Source organism: Carassius carassius, chromosome 24 (assembly GCF_963082965.1).
Source record: "Carassius carassius chromosome 24, fCarCar2.1, whole genome shotgun sequence".
Classification (NCBI taxonomy): Eukaryota; Metazoa; Chordata; class Actinopteri; order Cypriniformes; family Cyprinidae; genus Carassius; species Carassius carassius.
In genome coordinates, this window is record NC_081778.1 from 30,837,068 (window position 1) to 30,855,376 (window position 18,309).

General features: G+C 37.0%; 1 protein-coding gene across 2 annotated transcripts in view; it reads right to left on the bottom strand.

The window, feature by feature from the left end:
- Positions 1-18,309, bottom strand: part of LOC132103433 (protein argonaute-1) — a 35,304-nt gene that overhangs the window by 1,705 nt on the left and 15,290 nt on the right. For both annotated transcript variants that reach the window (XM_059508535.1, XM_059508536.1), the window contains 11 exons: positions 17,718-17,865; positions 17,519-17,638; positions 14,772-14,894; positions 13,520-13,653; positions 12,056-12,240; positions 11,808-11,967; positions 11,266-11,356; positions 2,574-2,768; positions 2,070-2,204; positions 1,048-1,149; positions 765-964 (listed from right to left, as the gene is read on the bottom strand). In XM_059508535.1, coding sequence (XP_059364518.1) covers positions 765-964; positions 1,048-1,149; positions 2,070-2,204; positions 2,574-2,768; positions 11,266-11,356; positions 11,808-11,967; positions 12,056-12,240; positions 13,520-13,653; positions 14,772-14,894; positions 17,519-17,638; positions 17,718-17,865 — 1,593 coding nt within the window. The remainder of the gene's footprint in view (positions 1-764; positions 965-1,047; positions 1,150-2,069; positions 2,205-2,573; positions 2,769-11,265; positions 11,357-11,807; positions 11,968-12,055; positions 12,241-13,519; positions 13,654-14,771; positions 14,895-17,518; positions 17,639-17,717; positions 17,866-18,309) is intronic.

Below are 18,309 nucleotides of genomic sequence, written 5' to 3' on the forward strand. Positions count from 1 at the left end.
ATCAAACTTTTTTTGAGCAGCATGTTAGAATGATTTCTGTAAATCATGTGACACTGAAGATTGGAGTAATCATGATGAAAATACAGATGCACATCACAGGAATAAATAATATTTTAGATCATATTCGAATAGAAAACAGTTATTTGAAATTGTAAAAATATTTAGCAATTTTATTATATTTTTGATCAAATAAATATGAAGCAGAAAAGACGGATATTGTTTCTGGCAATGAGACAAAAGCTCTGTTCTAAAACCTAAACAGCATTTTAGACGTATTTATGAATTCTTCTCTTTTCTTCTTATTTGTTTTTAGCACATTTTAAAAATATTTGTAATATTCATTCCTTGCTTATTATTGTTTTTTTGTTTCGATTTGTTTATTCTCATGCATCTGCATAATTTAAAATCCAAAATACTACTACTAATAATAATCTGAATAATTTATCTGTTCACGTTCATGTCATGTGACCGTCAACCCAAATCAAAGAAGCATGAACATGCAACAGTACCGTTAAATTATTGAAGTATTAATCAAAAATTTTAGAGGATACTTCAGGTAAATATTTTATCTGACTAACAAAAAAAATAAATAAAGGTTGGGAACCCCTGATTTAGCAGATATGGTAAAGCAGGTCAGTGGAAAGGAACAGCCTTAAGGATGTAGTTTTCTATGTAGGCAGCAAGGCAGCTCACTGGGTTTTGGACCAGAGCTACTGTTTTAAGTTTAATGGCTGATGCAGTTTAAGATTTGATCTTGGCCTCACCTGTCGTGCTCTTTATCCACCAGATGGTATCGTGCACGGAAAGCCACGAGTCGGGCGTAGTACGCAGGCGCTGGGATGGAGACGGAGCGGGTGCAGCGCACATATGTGTGGCACAGCTGGTAGGTGAGGATCTGCAGCTCGTCTGCTGTGAAGTGGTTGTCGTCCCACAGGACGTAGTAGTGCGAGGGTCGGCTGGTGCCCTGAGACGAGGAGCACAGAACGTCACACCACAGTCACAGACACACGGTCATGAATGAATGACTGCGGCGAGTCGTGTGCTCACCTGAATACCTGCATGACTGCACAGGTAGAAATCAAACTCAAACGGATGCGTGATGCTGGTGTCCACCGTAGTTCCTGCTGGGATGTTCCCGCTCTTCCCGATCTGAGCAAAACCACAGGAATCAGAATGAAGACTGCAAACTTATATTAAAACTGTGTGTGTGTGTGTGTGTGTGTGTATTTTTTTTTTACTTGGTGAAAAAAAACTGACTGTGCTTAACTAATAAAAAAAAATATTTATTTATTTTAATTTAGCTAGTTGCCAAGACAATATTTCTCTTTTTTTTTCAGTTTAAGTACTAAAATAACTGAAATTAAATTAGCTAATAAACATTACCTGACATTAAAAAAAAGAAAACAAATATTTTATTTCAGCTAGCTGCCAAGGCAACATTTCTCATTTTCATTTAAAATTGAAGTACTAAAATAACTAAAATTAAATAAGCTAATAAATGTTAACTGTATTTTTTTTCAATAAGCTTACAAGGCAACATTTCTCATTTTCTTTTAAAATTAAAGTGCTAAAATAACTACAATTAAATAAACTAAAACCACAAAAACATTTTTATGACTTGAAATAAAATAAACATTAACTGTAATAAAGTAAAACGTGAAAAAATACAGCTACCGGTAGTTGAATTATACATTTATTTCAGCTATTGAATTAATTTGCCATTATTTTATGTTTAAGTTACTAATTTGATAAATTTTTACATTTTAATTTATATTAAATGTATCGTTTAAGCTATTAACGTAACATTTCTCATTTTGTTAAGCTAAAGTACTAAAATAATTCTGAACTAAATAAACTAAAACAATAAAAACATTTTCATTTTCTCATCTTAAATTAAAGCCAAAACTTAAGGAAAATGATACAGATATATAAAAAATGAAACTAAATTTAACTAAAATAAAAAAATAAAAAATCTAATTCAATATATTAACAAAAACTATGATAGTATATCAATGACAGGCTAGTTAAAGAACTCTACTTCTAGGAATAGCTGTTTTCTGGAAACTCACTCTTTCAGATTTGTCAGCGCAGAAGAGGCGTGTGTGGTGGCGTTTCTGCACTACAACGTAGGTGATGCCCGGCTGGTAGTCTTTCTCCAGCTTGATGCAGGCGTCTCTGATGGCCAACAGCTCGTAGTGCAGGATCTACACAAGGACATTTATAATGCTAAAAAAGATTTCTATTAAAAAACAAAAACAAACACTGCTCTTTTGAACTTTCTATTCATCGACGAATCCTGAAAATAAAATGCATCACGGTTTCCATAAAAAAATTAAGCAGCACTACATTTCAACATAGCTAATAAATCAGAAATGTTTCTTGATCAGCATATCAGAATGACACTGAAGACTGGAGGAATGATGCTGAAAATACAACTGCGCATCACAGAAATAAATTACAGTTTACAATATACTCAAATAGAAAAGAGTTATTTTAAACCGTAATAATATTTCAGAATTTTCCTATATATTTGATCAAATGAATGCCATTGAATGAATCATAAAAGGCCTTACTTGTGGTAACTGTCCTTCTGGCACGCCGTCCCTGTAGAAGATGATTCTGGTGGGTTTGAAGCGGGTGGACTTGTAGAACTGGATGAGTAACTCTCGCACCATGTAGGACAGGTCTTCAATGATCTCCTGTCTGGGTCGCTGAACTCGAACTGTAGCGCAGTACCTGCTGGGATGAGCGTCCATGCTCCCCACCACCTGCACACAGGAGTCATGTTACATCAGAAGAGCATGCTAACAATAAAAGAGAGGTTCAACAGAAACGATGAGAAAATCCTGCATTGAGTGGAGAATGAGAAAGGAGCGTTTAGACGTTCATCAGATATGCTACCATTAAAATTCTCGGGGTCAGTAAGATCTTTTTTGTTTTGAGAAAGTCTTTTAAACATAATTTGAAAAAAATACAGTAAAATTGAGAAATATTATTACTATTTAAAATAACTGTTTTCTATGTGAATATCTGTTAAAATATAATTTATTTCTATGATGCGCAGCTGTATTTTCAGCATCATTCCTCCAGTCTTCAGTGTCACATGATCTTCAGAAATCATGAAAATATGCTGATTTAATGCTCAAGAAATATTTCTGATTATTATCAATGTTAAAAAGTCGTGCTGCTTCATATATTTGTGGAAACTGTGATACATTGTATCTTCAGGATTCTTTGATGAATAGAAATTTCAAAAGAACAGCATTTATTTGAAACCGAGATCTTTTGTAACATTCTAAATGTCTCTTTTGATCAATTTAATGCATCTCTGCTGAATAAAAATCTTACTAACCCCAAAATTTTTAATTGTAGTGTACATATCAGACTAAAAAATAAATGTCAATTATAAATCAAATTAAGTGGGACAAATCAGACACCAACCAAAAAAAAAAAATTCATTTTTCTGTTCACACACGAGCGACAAGATCTGACCCTTGAGCAAAACAAACAAACGGATGCCAAATGTATTTAGGACTTTTGTGATGAGTTTTTACCTAGCAGCCAACCAGAATGCAAAAAATGACAAAAATGAGCTACAAAACAATCACAAGGAAGAACATGACACTGATGTTTTTACTTTGTTGACATAAAACATCAGAGCAGTGCATGTGAGTATCAGTGAGGAGTCCCATCAAATGCAGATCAAACACAGCAGCTGTAGAAAACCTGCAGAGAGGGTTCAGAAATATGCTGCCCCCTAGCTGCAGAAAACAGAGCGATCATCATCCAGCCTCTGTCTATGTTCTCGCCGTCCGTCTGCGTGAATCAGCACTTTGTCACCATTACTTAGCAACCGCCGAAATACTACATGCTTACAAGTGGTTGCATGCGCAGAGCGGGAGTGACATCATTTCCTTTGCGTCTGTGAGTCACCAGCGAGCCTTTTTCTCTTTTCAAAGCCCCCATCCTGTCCTGCCCACCTCCGATGCATCCTTCCTTTCACTCCGCCCTTGTCCTGAGACAGCAAACTGGGCGGCACTCAGCCACAAAGAGCAGCAGGCTGGTAATTACAGCCTTCAGTATGAGCCTTAGATGAAGTGGCTTTCAGCAGAGCTTGGGTTTAGATAGTTTTGTTAGATTTACTGTATATAACCTCTTTATGTCCTAGATCAATAATAGGTGCTCTTATTATATAACACATCTCATCTGATGACTGGTCCATTCAAGAAAACTGCTTGAGTAAATCATCGAAATTGTCACACAGTTTTGTTTGGACTATAAATACATACATACATACATACATTATATATATATATATATACACATACACACACACACTATATATATATATATATATATATATATATATATATATATATTTTAGGGGTGTAACGGTACTGTATTCGTACCGGACCGTTTCGGTACAGGGCTTTCGGGACGGTGCACGTGTGTACCGAATGACAGAATGCAATATTTTGTGCGCGGAAGGTACATTTCCGTGTTTCCAAACGAACATATTAACCACTTGAGCTGTTATTTTGATTTTTTGAGAATTAGGCATATGCAATATTGGACCCACCGGTGGGTCCCCAGAGTTGATGTGGTTAAGTGGCGGAAGTATCCACGTTCAGCACAAATCCCGCCCTGCAGCTGATTCTACTGGCTGTAGGTGACATAGAGGGAGGCCGCCGACAGACCAGGATCATGTCTTCACGACAACAATATCTATACTTCATGTCAGAGGTGGGTAGTAACGAGTTACATTTACTTTGTTACATTTACTTGAGTAATTTTTTGGGGTAACTAATACTTTTTGGAGTATATTTAAAGATGGGTACTTTTACTTGAGTAAATTTTTTGGGAAAAATCTGTACTTTTACTTCGTTACTGTGGGCGATGCTCCTCTCGTTACTTTATCTTAATGCAATAAATGTTATAAATGCTTCAGTTTATTCCAAACGCGCCGTCTACTTTTTTTCTGGACAATGAGCGATGTCCATTCGTGAATGATTCATTCTTTTGAGTCAATTCTTTTCAAAGGCTTGATCAAACTAATTGGCAAACAAGTGAATTGGTTCATGAATCAGTTTGAATGAGTCGTTCAGTTCCCTGCCGCACGCGCTGAGCGTCTGAAGCGGTTCACTCAGAGTTGTAACGTTAAGAACATCAGCAGCGTTGAAAACTGGGCTATGGAATTGCACTGAATTGAAAGCAAATCTGCAAAGGCTATTATTTGCTTGCGATGGAGATCCTTATTAGATGAACACTGCGTGTGCTGTCTACTGTTCAACAGGTGATAACTTGGGCTACATTCGATTACAGTACACGATACCACTGTGACATTAGTTTGTTGTACGTGTGTGGCTTATAACAGAGGGGAGTCAAGTTGAATGCAACTTCCAAAAGACAAAAAATAGCCGATTAAGATTTTATAAATTTTAATACAATCACACCGGTGCGAGTACGTTCAGCAAGTCATATCATCAGCTGCTAAATTCAGATCTGTGATCGCTGGCTGGCGCTGAGCCAGAGATAGATGCGTTTTTACAGCACTGCGCATTATAACCAATCACACATGATTCTTTTGAGCTTATTAAAGCATTGGCCAATCAGAGGTGTTCAGATGAGTCATCGCTAAAATGCCGATGCTTCCTTCACTCGCTCGCTGACTGAATACCTCTTTCTGGCGAATTCTCTCGTCAGAAACAACAAAGTGCAGATGTGTGTACGAATCTATAATTAAGATATTGATTTCACAGTGTTAACAGTTTCAGTGATTTTAATGGGAGTTTCTGAGAGTGATTGAAATCTAGACTGTCAGTGAAAATGATCTTTAATAATGTAAATGTTATTTGCTCTCTTTCTGAACAATGAAAGATTAGTAGCAATTTTTATATCACATTAACTTTCAATGTTAAATTCACATTTAATATAAAGTCAAGTCGTATTAAAAATATGTTATGGCATGACACCTATATCTGTTACTTAAGTAAACAGACAGGGTTTTATAATAAATTACATAAATTGGAGTAAAGGCTAATGAAATATATACATTTATACACGCACACATACATTACATACATTTTATCTATATATCTAAATAAAAATAGGCTCAGTATATATGACCCAAAGTAACTAGTAACTAACTACTTGAGTAGATTTTTTATCCGATACTCTTTTACTCTTACTCAAGTAACTATTCAGACTAGTACTTTTACTTGAGTAAATATTTCTATAAAGTACTTTTACTTTTACTTGAGTACAGTTTTTCGGTACTCTACCCACCTCTGCTTCATGTTGAGCATAAATATAAAGCCTACTGATAAAGGACACCATCAACAGTATTGACGGCAAAATAGACTATGTTTGACAAGTGCAATATACCAGTGTGTCACCGGCCTAAGGTTTTCAAAAGGCATCAGGCGAGTGTGAACATTCACTACAACTAGGAAAAAAACAATTGTAATTCAAACGCAGCTCCCGTCGGCATTTAAACAGACCTTTGCTCTTAATTCCGATCGGGCAAACGCAATAACGAAATCTGAGCAGGTCTAAAAACTGAAACTGCTGATGCTGCATTTTACACTTTGGAAAAATTATATATATTTTTTTAAATATGAGCAGGCCTACAAGCTGGGATTGGCAATGCTGCACTGTAATCATAGTTATTTATTTATATTTTATTATATGATATTGGTTTGAGACAGAGTATTTTATTTAGTGGAGAACTTTGCAGCAGTATTTTATTCCTTATTCTTTTTTTATTTTCTATATATTTTATTAAAAAGTATTTTTTTAAAAAGTGTAAACAAATTGTTAAATTTGAGTGGCGCCGATACAGGATGGCTGCCTCCGTGACGTGCTCTGCAGTTGTTTTTGTGTTTTTGTTAGTTTGTCCTGTCTTTAGTTATATTCCTGCAATCAGTTTCACCAGGGACGAATTGCTGGATATTCGGCAACACACATCTCCCGATATTTCACCGGTTTTCGACTATTCTGATGTTTTGCTGGACATTCTTGTCGGCGGAGCGGCTGCCCTGATCACACGCTTCAAGAGGACGCGCAGGCGGGGAAAGTGTTTTGGTTAGTGTTTACATCCCTCCTCAAGCGCACGTGAGCTCAGCTTTACAGAAACTCGCTGATCAGATCACAGAGACAGAACAACAACACCCAGACTCTGTTTTAATCATTCTTGGGGACTTTAATAAAGCCAATCTCTCCCGTGAACTGCCAAAATACAGACAGCATGTTACTTGTCCCACAAGAGACAGTAATATACTGGATCACTGTTACACAACAATAAAGGATGCATTTCACTCTGTTCCACGAGCAGCTTTGGGACGTTCTGATCACCTTCTGGTTCATCTTATACCAACCTACAGGCAGAAACTAAAATCAGCTAAACCTGTATTAAGGACTGTAAAAAGATGGACTAATGAAGCAGAGCAGGATTTACAATCTTGTTTTGACCTCACTGATTGGAGTGTTTTTGAAGCTGCTGCCATCTATCTGGACGAACTCACAGAGACCGTAACATCATATATCAGTTTCTGTGAGGATATGTGTATTCCTACCAAGACTCAACTAAATTACAACAATGACAAACCGTGGTTCACTGCAAAACTCAGACAGCTCCGTCAGGCCAAAGAAGATGCTTACGTGAAGGGGGACAATGTCTTGTATAAACAGGCTAAATACACACTGGAAAAGGAGATCAAAGTGGCAAAGAGGAATTATTCTGGAAAAATAAGGACTCAGTTCACTTCGAACGACTCCGCATCAGTGTGGAAAAGCCTAAAGAAGATCACCAATTACAAGACACCACCCCCCAGCACTGTGGAAAATCAACGACTGGCAGACGATCTGAACGAGTTTTACTGCAGGTTTGAAAGAACACCCATCACCTGCCCTGAACACCTCTCCACACAACCGTTCACACCAATAACAACTCCTGCAACCAACCCTGAATGCCTCTCCAAACAACCGTTCACACCATTAACAGCTCCTGCAACCCATCCTGATCACCTCTCCAATCAACCGCTCTCACCATTCACAACTCCTGCAACCAACCCTGAATGCCTCTCAACACAACCGTTCACACCATTAACAGCTCCTGCAACCCATCCTGATCACCTCTCCAATCAACCGCTCTCACCATTCACAACTCCTGCAACCAACCCTGAATGCCTCTCCAAACAACCGTTCACACCATTAACAGCTCCTGCAACCCATCCTGATCACCTCTCCAATCAACCGCTCTCACCATTCACAACTCCTGCAACCAACCCTGAATGCCTCTCCACACAACCGTTCACACCATTAACAGCTCCTGCAACCCATCCTGATCACCTCTCCAATCAACCGCTCTCACCATTCACAACTCCTGCAACCAACCCTGAATGCCTCTCCAAACAACTGTTCACACCACTCACAACTCCTGCAACCCACCCTGAACACCTCTCCAATCAAGCGCTCTCACCATTCACAACTCCTGCATCCCCCCTCTCCCCCACACCTGCAATACAGATCAGCGAGGATGCGGTGCGCCAGGTCTTCAGGAAGCAGAAAAGGAAAAAAGCACCAGGCCCAGATTGTGTTACACCAGCCTGTCTGAAATCCTGTGCTGACCAGCTGGCCCCCATCTTCACAAAGATCTTCAACAGATCGCTGGAGCTGTGCGAAGTCCCTTCATGCTTCAAACGCTCCACCATCATCCCCATCCCAAAGAAATCCAAAATTACAGGACTAAATGACTACAGGCCTGTGGCTCTAACGTCTGTAGTCATGAAGTCATTTGAAAAACTGGTGCTGGCCCACCTGAAGGACATCACTGGACCCTTGCTGGATCCTCTTCAGTTTGCCTACAGAGCAAACAGGTCTGTGGACGATGCAGTAAACATCGGACTGCATTATGTTCTGCAACACCTAGACAGACCGGGGACCTATGTGAGGATCCTGTTTGTGGACTTCAGCTCTGCCTTCAACACGATCATCCCAAACCTCCTCCTGCCCAAACTAACTCAGCTCTCCGTGCCCACCTCCGTCTGTCAGTGGATCAACAGCTTCCTGACAGACAGGCAGCAGCTAGTGAGGCTGGGAAAATACACATCCAGCACCCGTACAATCAGCACCGGAGCTCCCCAGGGCTGTGTTCTCTCCCCACTGCTCTTCTTCCTGTACACTAATGACTGCACATCTAAGGACCCCTCTGTCAAGCTCCTGAAGTTTGCAGATGACACCACACTCATCGGCCTCATTCAGGACGGTGACGAGTCTGCTTACAGACAGGAGGTTAAAGAGCTGGCTGTCTGGTGCAGTCTCAACAACCTGGAGCTTAACACGCTCAAAACAGTGGAGATGATCGTGGACTTCAGGAGAAACCCCCCTGCACTCCCCCCACTCACCATCATGAACAGCACTGTGACTGCAGTGGAGTCATTCAGGTTCCTGGGCACCACTATCTCTCAGGACCTGAAGTGGGACATTCACATTGACTCCATTGTGAAAAAGGCCCAGCAGAGGTTGTACTTCCTTCGCCAGCTGAGGAAGTTTAACCTGCCACAGGATCTGCTGAAACAGTTCTACTCCACAATCATCGAATCCATCCTCTGCACTTCAGTAACTGTCTGGTTCAGCTCAGCTTCTAAATGAAGTGAAGTGAAGTGAAGTGAAGTGAAGTGAAATCGGACCTCAGAAGACTACAGAGGGTAGTCCGGACTGCTGAGCGAATTATCGGTACAACCCTCCCATCTATTCAAGAACTGTACTTATCCAGAGTGAGCAAAAGGGCTGTTAAAATCACTCTGGACTCCTCACATCCAGCACACTCCCTCTTTGAACTGTTGCCATCTGGTCGACGCTACAGAGCACTGAGCACCAGAACGACCAGACACAGGAACAGTTTCTTCCCTCAGGCAATCCATCTTATGAACAGCTGATAATAACTGTGGGACACACTACACTATTTATATTTATATACACTACACTTTTTATCCAACACACATACTTAGCGTACACGTAAATCTTTTGCACATAATATACATGTACATACATGGAACACACTACACTACTTATATTTATATTTATATACACATACACTTATTTATCCAAACACACATACTTAGCGTACAGTTACAATTTTTCCACATAATATACATGTACATACATAAATGCTCATTTTAATATACCTGCCATACATTGTCAATTTGTATATTGTCAATCCTTACCCACCTATTTGTATTTTTTTGTATTTTTTATTCCTTATTGTGTTTTTTGTTCTGTCGCTGTTATGTTGCACTGCGGAGCTCTGTCACGAAAACAAATTCCTCGTATGTGTGAACATACCTGGCAATAAAGCTCATTCTGATTCTGATTCTGATTCTGATTAAACAAAAGTTTATAGTAATAAACAACCTGCAGTTTAATGTTTGCATTTCTTTCCCTTACTGTACCGAAAATGAACCGAACCGTGACTTTAAAACCGAGGTACGTACCGAACCGTGATTTTTGTGTACCGTTACACCCCAAATATATATATATATTTCGAGACTCGAACTCACAACCTTTCGATTGCGAGTCCGACTCTCTAACCATTAGGCCACGACTTCCCAAATGTAAATATTTAACGCAATTAACGCAGGGGTGGAGCTAGGGTTTGCCTCCCCACTCACTGCTGTTTCGGTCTCCTTTTTCTTGCAAAGCTAATGCATCTTTACGATCACATCAAATAGGAAACTTTGAATGAGCACCGAAAGCGTACAGGTTGTGAAGAGCTTCAGTAGAAACAATTACCGCCACCTACTGGCAATTTTAATTTCTTATTTAGGGTATCATTTTATATTTACATATTAAATCTGGAAATTAAAAAAAAGTCCATATTAATTAAAAAAAATAAAAATAAAACAATTTAAGGTATAGTTCACCCAAAAAATAAAAAAATAAAATAGAAAATTAAAATAACAAAAAAACATTTCTTAAGCTTTTTTTGTAATGTCTTCTTTTCTCTTGTAACACAATAGTTGCTTTAGATAATTTTCTGAGAGTGATTTTATGTGCGATTAATATGCAATTAATTTGATTAATTAATCACCACATTATGTAATTACTAAGATTGAAAATTTGAATTGCTTATTTTTTTATTGGTGTGAAGCCAGTTGATTTTAAGGCAAACAAAATCTCAGCTCTCATTCAAAATGCACAAGAGAATTTTTTTAACAACAGCTGAAAGTGTTAAATGCTGCTTGTGTGTGTTTGTGAGGTGCTCACCGCAGTAATAGATGGCTTCTTCCCATCACCAGCCGGCGGGTGAGTGACATCTGCTCCGAGGAAGATCACCGGCTGCTGGAACACGGCCGACCTGCCAAAACATCCACACAAAGTGTTAAAGGGATAGTTCACCCTAAAAATTTTAATTACCCCATGATTTACTCACCCTAAAGCCATCCTAGGTGTATATGATTTATGCTACGCCCTACATCATCCACTAGTTTTAAATATGGATATTTTATATCTATTCACTTCAGGAGGCCTTTACTAACCCCGCCGGGCCATGTGGGACACTTTTTATTATGGATGCATGCTCTTTATTGGACTACTGAAAAATAACACACATTCACTGCTATTATAAAGCATTTTTAAATATAACTCCGATTGCATTCCTCTGAAAGAAGAAAACAGTCATATGCATCTAGGATGCCTTGAGGCCGAGTTAATCATGGGGTCAATATTCATTTTAGAGTGCACTGTCCCTTTAATGCTCAAGCGAAATCGAAACACATCCAGGGGAACTTCAGCAGTCGCGCTCTCACCGTTGATGCGGCACCAGGATGTTGTTGATGCCGCCGAGTTTGACGTTGATCTTGAGGCAGAGGTTGGAGAGCGTCTGAGGGGAGGTTTTCACCACGTTCTTCACCTGAACACACTGAGTGGCCATTCCTAGAAGAGTGTCTCCCACACGCTTGACCTCGGCTGCACAGATCACACGTGTGTTATTGGTCTGAGGGCGTCTGGCAGGAGGACGGGACGGGACGCCCTGCTCCGTGTGTGACCCTCTTACCGTAGACGGGGGTTTTTCCGGGCAGGATGACGATGATGAGCTGCAGGCCGGAGTAGGTGTTCTTCAGGTGTCTGAACATGGGCTCCACGCTGTCGGCTCCCTGTGCGTACTTACAGAAACACGGCTGACCCTGGATCGGCATCCCAGCGTCCTTCGAGATCTTACGCAGCTGGTCCGTGAAGTTCCTGAGGAAGACATCTTCACTTTAACTCCGAAGTATTCATAGCTGATTTATTATCAAGGAAAATTTCTTGTTATCACCAATGTCGAAAACAATGTTGTTATGCTTAAGAAATATTTTTGATAATTCTTTAGGATACTTTGAATAGAAATTTCAATAGAACAGTTTTCGAAGTAGTTCGTTTGTTTAGTTTTTTTAGTGTGAAATCTTTTTAGGGCTGCAAGATTTGAGAAAAGAAAATGTGGGGACATTCTTTCTACAAGATCCAACAACTTGAAATTCTTTCAGTAACCATTTTTGACTAATTTAATATTACAACATAATAATTATAATTATAATAGCCATTATTTCATTATGATTATTGCTAACAATATTGAGATTATTGTAATATTTGAAATATAAATAGAAAAATAAGAAACTATTATTATAGTAAACTAAAACTGAAACTAAAACCATAAAAAAACTTTTTTTAAATGTTAACTTAAAGTAAATTAATTATATATATATATATAACTGAAACTAAAAAAACTTAATAAAAACTATACAGATATTATATATAATATAAAATTGTATATTTAAATTGTAAAACTTAAAATTAAAATGAAAACAGAAATTATAAACGTAAAAACTTAATTTAAAAAACTATTTAAAAAAAATTCACAATTATAATAGTATGTAAAAGACACTAAAATAACACAGAGAATGTAGAAATACTTTGCAATAACACTGTAAAATAAATACTTAAAAAATCAAGTAACAAAAAAAATAGATATTTTTACACGCATTATTAATATTATTAATATTATTTACACGCATGCAGCCCAAGATATCAGTCTCATGAACTAAACACATGTGAACACTGTGCTTGAAATCAGTAAAGCATTTATTTATTAAGTTAAATATAATTAAAATATAAAAAAACGTACTGACCCAAAGGTGCCAAAAATCAAACACTAAACAGGTGTTTTTGCCATTTACACATGTGCAACAAGCTCCAATACACGGGGGAAAAAATTGGCAGATAATGCAAATGCGGACTTTTAGGATGGCTTTTATCATCTATCACCTAACAACCAAGCAGGAGACTAAAAACGAACAAAAAGAACTAAAATCTAAAACAATAACAAGGAATGAGAATGCAAACAAAGTAGAAACATCAGAGCAATGCATGTGCACATCAGTTAAAAATGCAAATGATGCAAAACAGACGCGAGTGACTGAAGAAAACCTGCAGGAAGATACAGAAATGGGTTTTATTCTGTTCTATGTGTGTTCTCCCTTACTTGAGCACCTCTTCCCGACACTGTTTCTGTGGGGCGAAGCAAGCGATGGCCCACACTTTGATCTCGATGCCGTTGTAGAACTGCTTTCCCCTCATATCCCACACACCCTGGTTGGGAGTCGCAATTGCACGATTCTGTGAGAGAGAGAGTTTAGAAATCTCACACTGGAGGAGGTGATGATGAAGTGTGGAAGCGTCAAAGCTGCACGTCAACATTGATGCATCTTACGCTTTTATCTAAAGTGATGTACACTGCCAGCTAAAGGCTTGGAATAAGAACCCTTTTTTGTAACGTTTTTCAAAGAAGTCTTTTCTTCTCACAGAGGCTGCATTTATTTGATCAAAAATACAGTAATATTCTGCAATTATATTTCAATGTAAAACAGCTGTTTCGTATTTGAATATATTGTAAAAGTGTAATTTATTTCTGTGATGCGAAGCTGTATTTCCAGCATCATTCCTCCAGTCTTCATTGTCACATGATCTTCAGAAATCATTCAGATATGGTAAGAAACATTTCTGATTATTATCAATGTTGAAAACAGCTGTGCTGCTCAATATTTTTATTACATTTTATCTTCAGGAGTCTTTGACGAATAGAAACTTCTAAAGAACAGCATTTATTTGAAATACATTTTTTTTGTAACATTAGAAATGTCTTCACTGTCACAATGTGTCCTTGATGAACAAGTATTACTTCTTTTTTTCAGTTTTTTTTATTGTTAAGTGTATCTTGAGCAGCAAATCAGCATATTAGAATGATTTCTGAAGGATCATGTGACTCTGAAGACTGGAGGAATGATGCTAGAAATACAGCTTTGATCACAACAGTTAAATACATCTAATAATCTATTTTGCCATAGAAAAAAGTTATTTTAATTGTAATAATATTTTACAATTTTACTGTATTTTTGATTGAATATATGCAGCCTTTGTGAACATAAGAGACTTCTTTTAAAACAGGGAGTTTAGATTCAGCCCTAATTAACCACACCTGATCCAACTAATCAAGTTCTTCAGGTTTAGTTGAAAACTACATGGTTTGTGTGTTGAAACCGAGCTGGAACAAAACTCTACAGAGCTCCAGCTCTTCAGGAATTGAGTTTGACACCCCCGTTTTAAAACATTAAAAATATACATGCATATATTCTAAACCTTGTTCATGCATTCCCTGGGAATCGAACCCATAACCTTAGCATTGCAAGTGTTATGATCTACTGTGTGAGGTTTAGATGTAGTAAAACAGGTCTCACCCGACCGCCGTACTGCAGGATGGGAGCGGGAAGCACTCGGCCCGTCACCTCGGCCATGTCGTCCTTCACCTTGATCCCAAACTCTTGAATGTAGGGATCCAGATTAAAGTTAGCATTCTTCATCTGTGCAGTAAAAAATAAACAGATTTAATAGCATTCACAACCTTTTTTACTTCCGAAACTTTTTTTAGATTTTTATAGGTATTGATTTGAAAATTGGGCATCTCATCTCATAAATGGCTTTATTTTCTCAGAAAAGGAAAGTGATTTCATTGCATTTTCACAAAAGATTACAAAAACTTGTTTGTTTTTTTATTTGTAATAACATACACTGATGAACTGTAAACAATAAGAGCATTTAAAGTTAAAGTAGCAAATAAATCTGGAAAGTCTTTCTTAACTTGATACATTTGAAAGTATATCTTGGCGATATATTTTAAAATACAAAGTCAATTAATCTAAATGTTGGTTTTTCAATGGTTAACACACTGATGCTGATAGTATGTAGGGAGCTGATATAACACAAATAAAATACAATCAAATTTAATAAAATATATTCACATATAATATTTACTTAAAATGTTACATTTTACATAAAATGATAAAGAAATGGAGCGTTGACAGAAATTTCTGTAACGTTTGGAAGTGTCAAAAGCCAAACAAGTGTGTGTTTAGTTAAGAGCTAATAATCTCAAAATGGACAAATATTCGTTCACTGATCCGGACGATAAACTGTGTAAACCTCAACTTGGTGACATTTTTGGAAATTGTTTAAAGACATGGTGAACTAAAATGAATCTGCAAAACAATGCAAAACAATTGCATTCATTAATCTGAGTGATAAATGGATTTTTAGCAATAAATGATATTTATTCCATCCCTGTAAAAGAAAATAGGAACCTGTGTGAACGTGAGTTCTATATTTTTTCATGTTTTTTTTTTTTTTTTTATTAATCTCTGGTGGTTTATTCAGCTACAAAGAAGGTATTTTACATACATTTTAAGACTACTATAAATATTAAAATCTAATGTAATTGCCACTGACATAAATTTACATCAATCTGTTAAATTTAAAATGTCGCTACCATATTTTTTACGCCAAAGTTCTGCAATCCACAGCTAACGTTTTTTCCTGAATCATTCTGAGTGCAAACAGTCATACAAGTATAAACATATTTGCATATATAAAAGTATTTGATCTTTTTTTTTTGTGCATTTAAGATGCAGATACATTTATATTTAATCTGGAGTATTCTTTCAAAAGATGCAGTTTTGTTTAATTTACAAATGTTTTGATTTTTCAAATGTTACCATTTTTTCAAACGTTTCAAATTACCAATTTTGTGAAAATGATGTGTATGTTGTGGATCTACTTGGCAACAATAGCTTTGGTTAAAAAGTAATAAAATTACATTTAAAAAAGATTAAAAAATAAATAAAGAAATAAATAAAATAAAATTATATATACAGTATATAAAATACAAAAATGCATAATTATTGAGATTTATTAATATGCATAAATATTGAGATGTACATTAAAAATCATCAAAAGGCAGAACATTTTTTTAAAAAATGTATCTGTTTTCACAAATATTAGGATTTTTATGATTTTTTTTTTCATGTGACATGTTACAAATTACAAATGTTGTGAATATGTATCTTGTTGATCCGCTTGTTCTCAATGGTTGAAATGACGGATCTTTTAAGGCATTTAATAGCAAATGCAATAATATTGAGGTATATTAAAAATGTGACAAATTTTACAAATCTCAAATATTGCTGTTTGGAAACAATTGCTTTGGTTGAAATGATGGTTCCTTTGAAAATTGTAATAACAAACTATTTAATAACAAATGCATAAGTATTGAGATATAAATAAAACAATTAAAAATAAATGTATAGTAATATAAATATATTAAATTATATATATGTGTGTGTGTGTGTGTGTGTGTGTGTGTGTCTGTGCTCTTGTTTTTGTATCCTATCAGGACACAACTCTGTATAATGACATGGGTATGACACAGGTATTACAAGGAGAGGGTGACTTATGAGCAGTGTTTGGAATAACGGCATTTAAAAGAACGGCGTTAGGTAACGACATTATTTTTTCAGTAAAGGGGTAATCTAACTAATTACTTTTCCCGTCGTTACAACGCCGTTAACATTACTGGACATTAAATGCGGTGCGTTACTATGCATTGATTTAATAAACTATGTAATCCGAACGCACCCCTGGCTCACACAGCGAGTGAGGAGGTGGGTTAATAACGAGATAAGCGTTATTTTTTTTATTTTGATTGGCTAAGGCAATCATGTGTTTCATGGTAGCCAATCAGAGCCAGTGTTTTTACGCCAGCGGCGCCAAACACACACACACACGCACGAACACACGCACGCAACAGCTACACGATGATTCGCAGAGTTGGCGTGTCAGGAGCAATCCGATGAAAAGTTGGCATTTTTTGAAGGTGGAGATATAAGCACTACTTCAAATTTATTGTGGTCAAAGGCAAGAACGTGCATGTAATGTGTACATGCAATGTGATACACACGCATGTGTGTGTGTGTGTGTGTGTGTGTGAAATTATGATTCCTTTGATTTTCTTTCTTTCTTTCTGCTGTATTTTTCAGCTCTATATTATCCTATGGGTAACAATACCCAGCCTATGCCAACAATACACTAGCCAGTGCTCACTGTATGTAAAGCTGGAGTGTTTCCCGCATGCACACTAGAGGTCCGCACTCACCAGTCTGCTGATCTCCTCCTGTCGGTCTGGAGCTGATCTCGCTGTGGCTTTGATCATGGTGGACGTCTGATTATCTGTCAGTTTCTTGATGCACCGCTGCCCTGCTACAATATTACACACCTGGAGAACAGCAGCACACCATATGAGAACAGAGGAGGTCTTCTCGGTCCGTTGTGAGCGTGTGTGTGACAGCACTGACCTCCAGGGGCAGGTAGGTGTGTTTCTGCTCCTGGCCCACCTGGAGACAGGGCAGGTGAGGGTACTTGAGCTGCAGGCTGTACTTCTGCTTGAAGTATTGAGCCACGGTACATTCCACTGTCTGTCCGCTCTCAAGCTGCAGAGGAAACCTGGAGACACACCAATGATAAGAGATGAATTCACTGATCTCAAATCAAGGTTGAAATCAGAGTTTAGACAGATTAGCAGTTATTAGACAAACTATCTACTAAAGATGCATTTCATAAAGACACAGAAGTAACTGTAGATTACAGGGTTAACAAACTAAAATTATCAAAAAAAAAAAATACAAATGGTCACTTGAATTAAAATAAATGTTAACTGAAATAAAATGTAATAAAAATACAGTTATTTTACTTCAGCTATTTTTCAAGGCAAAATTTTTTCAATTTCACTTGATGAACTAAAATGAAAACTGAAATAAAAATTAATAAAAACATTTTTTTTTAAAAACACCATTTTGACTAAAATGAACATGAATGCAGAAAATATTAAAATAAAATCTATTTTTATATATTTACATAAACTAAAAATGGATCTCAATGATACTTGAT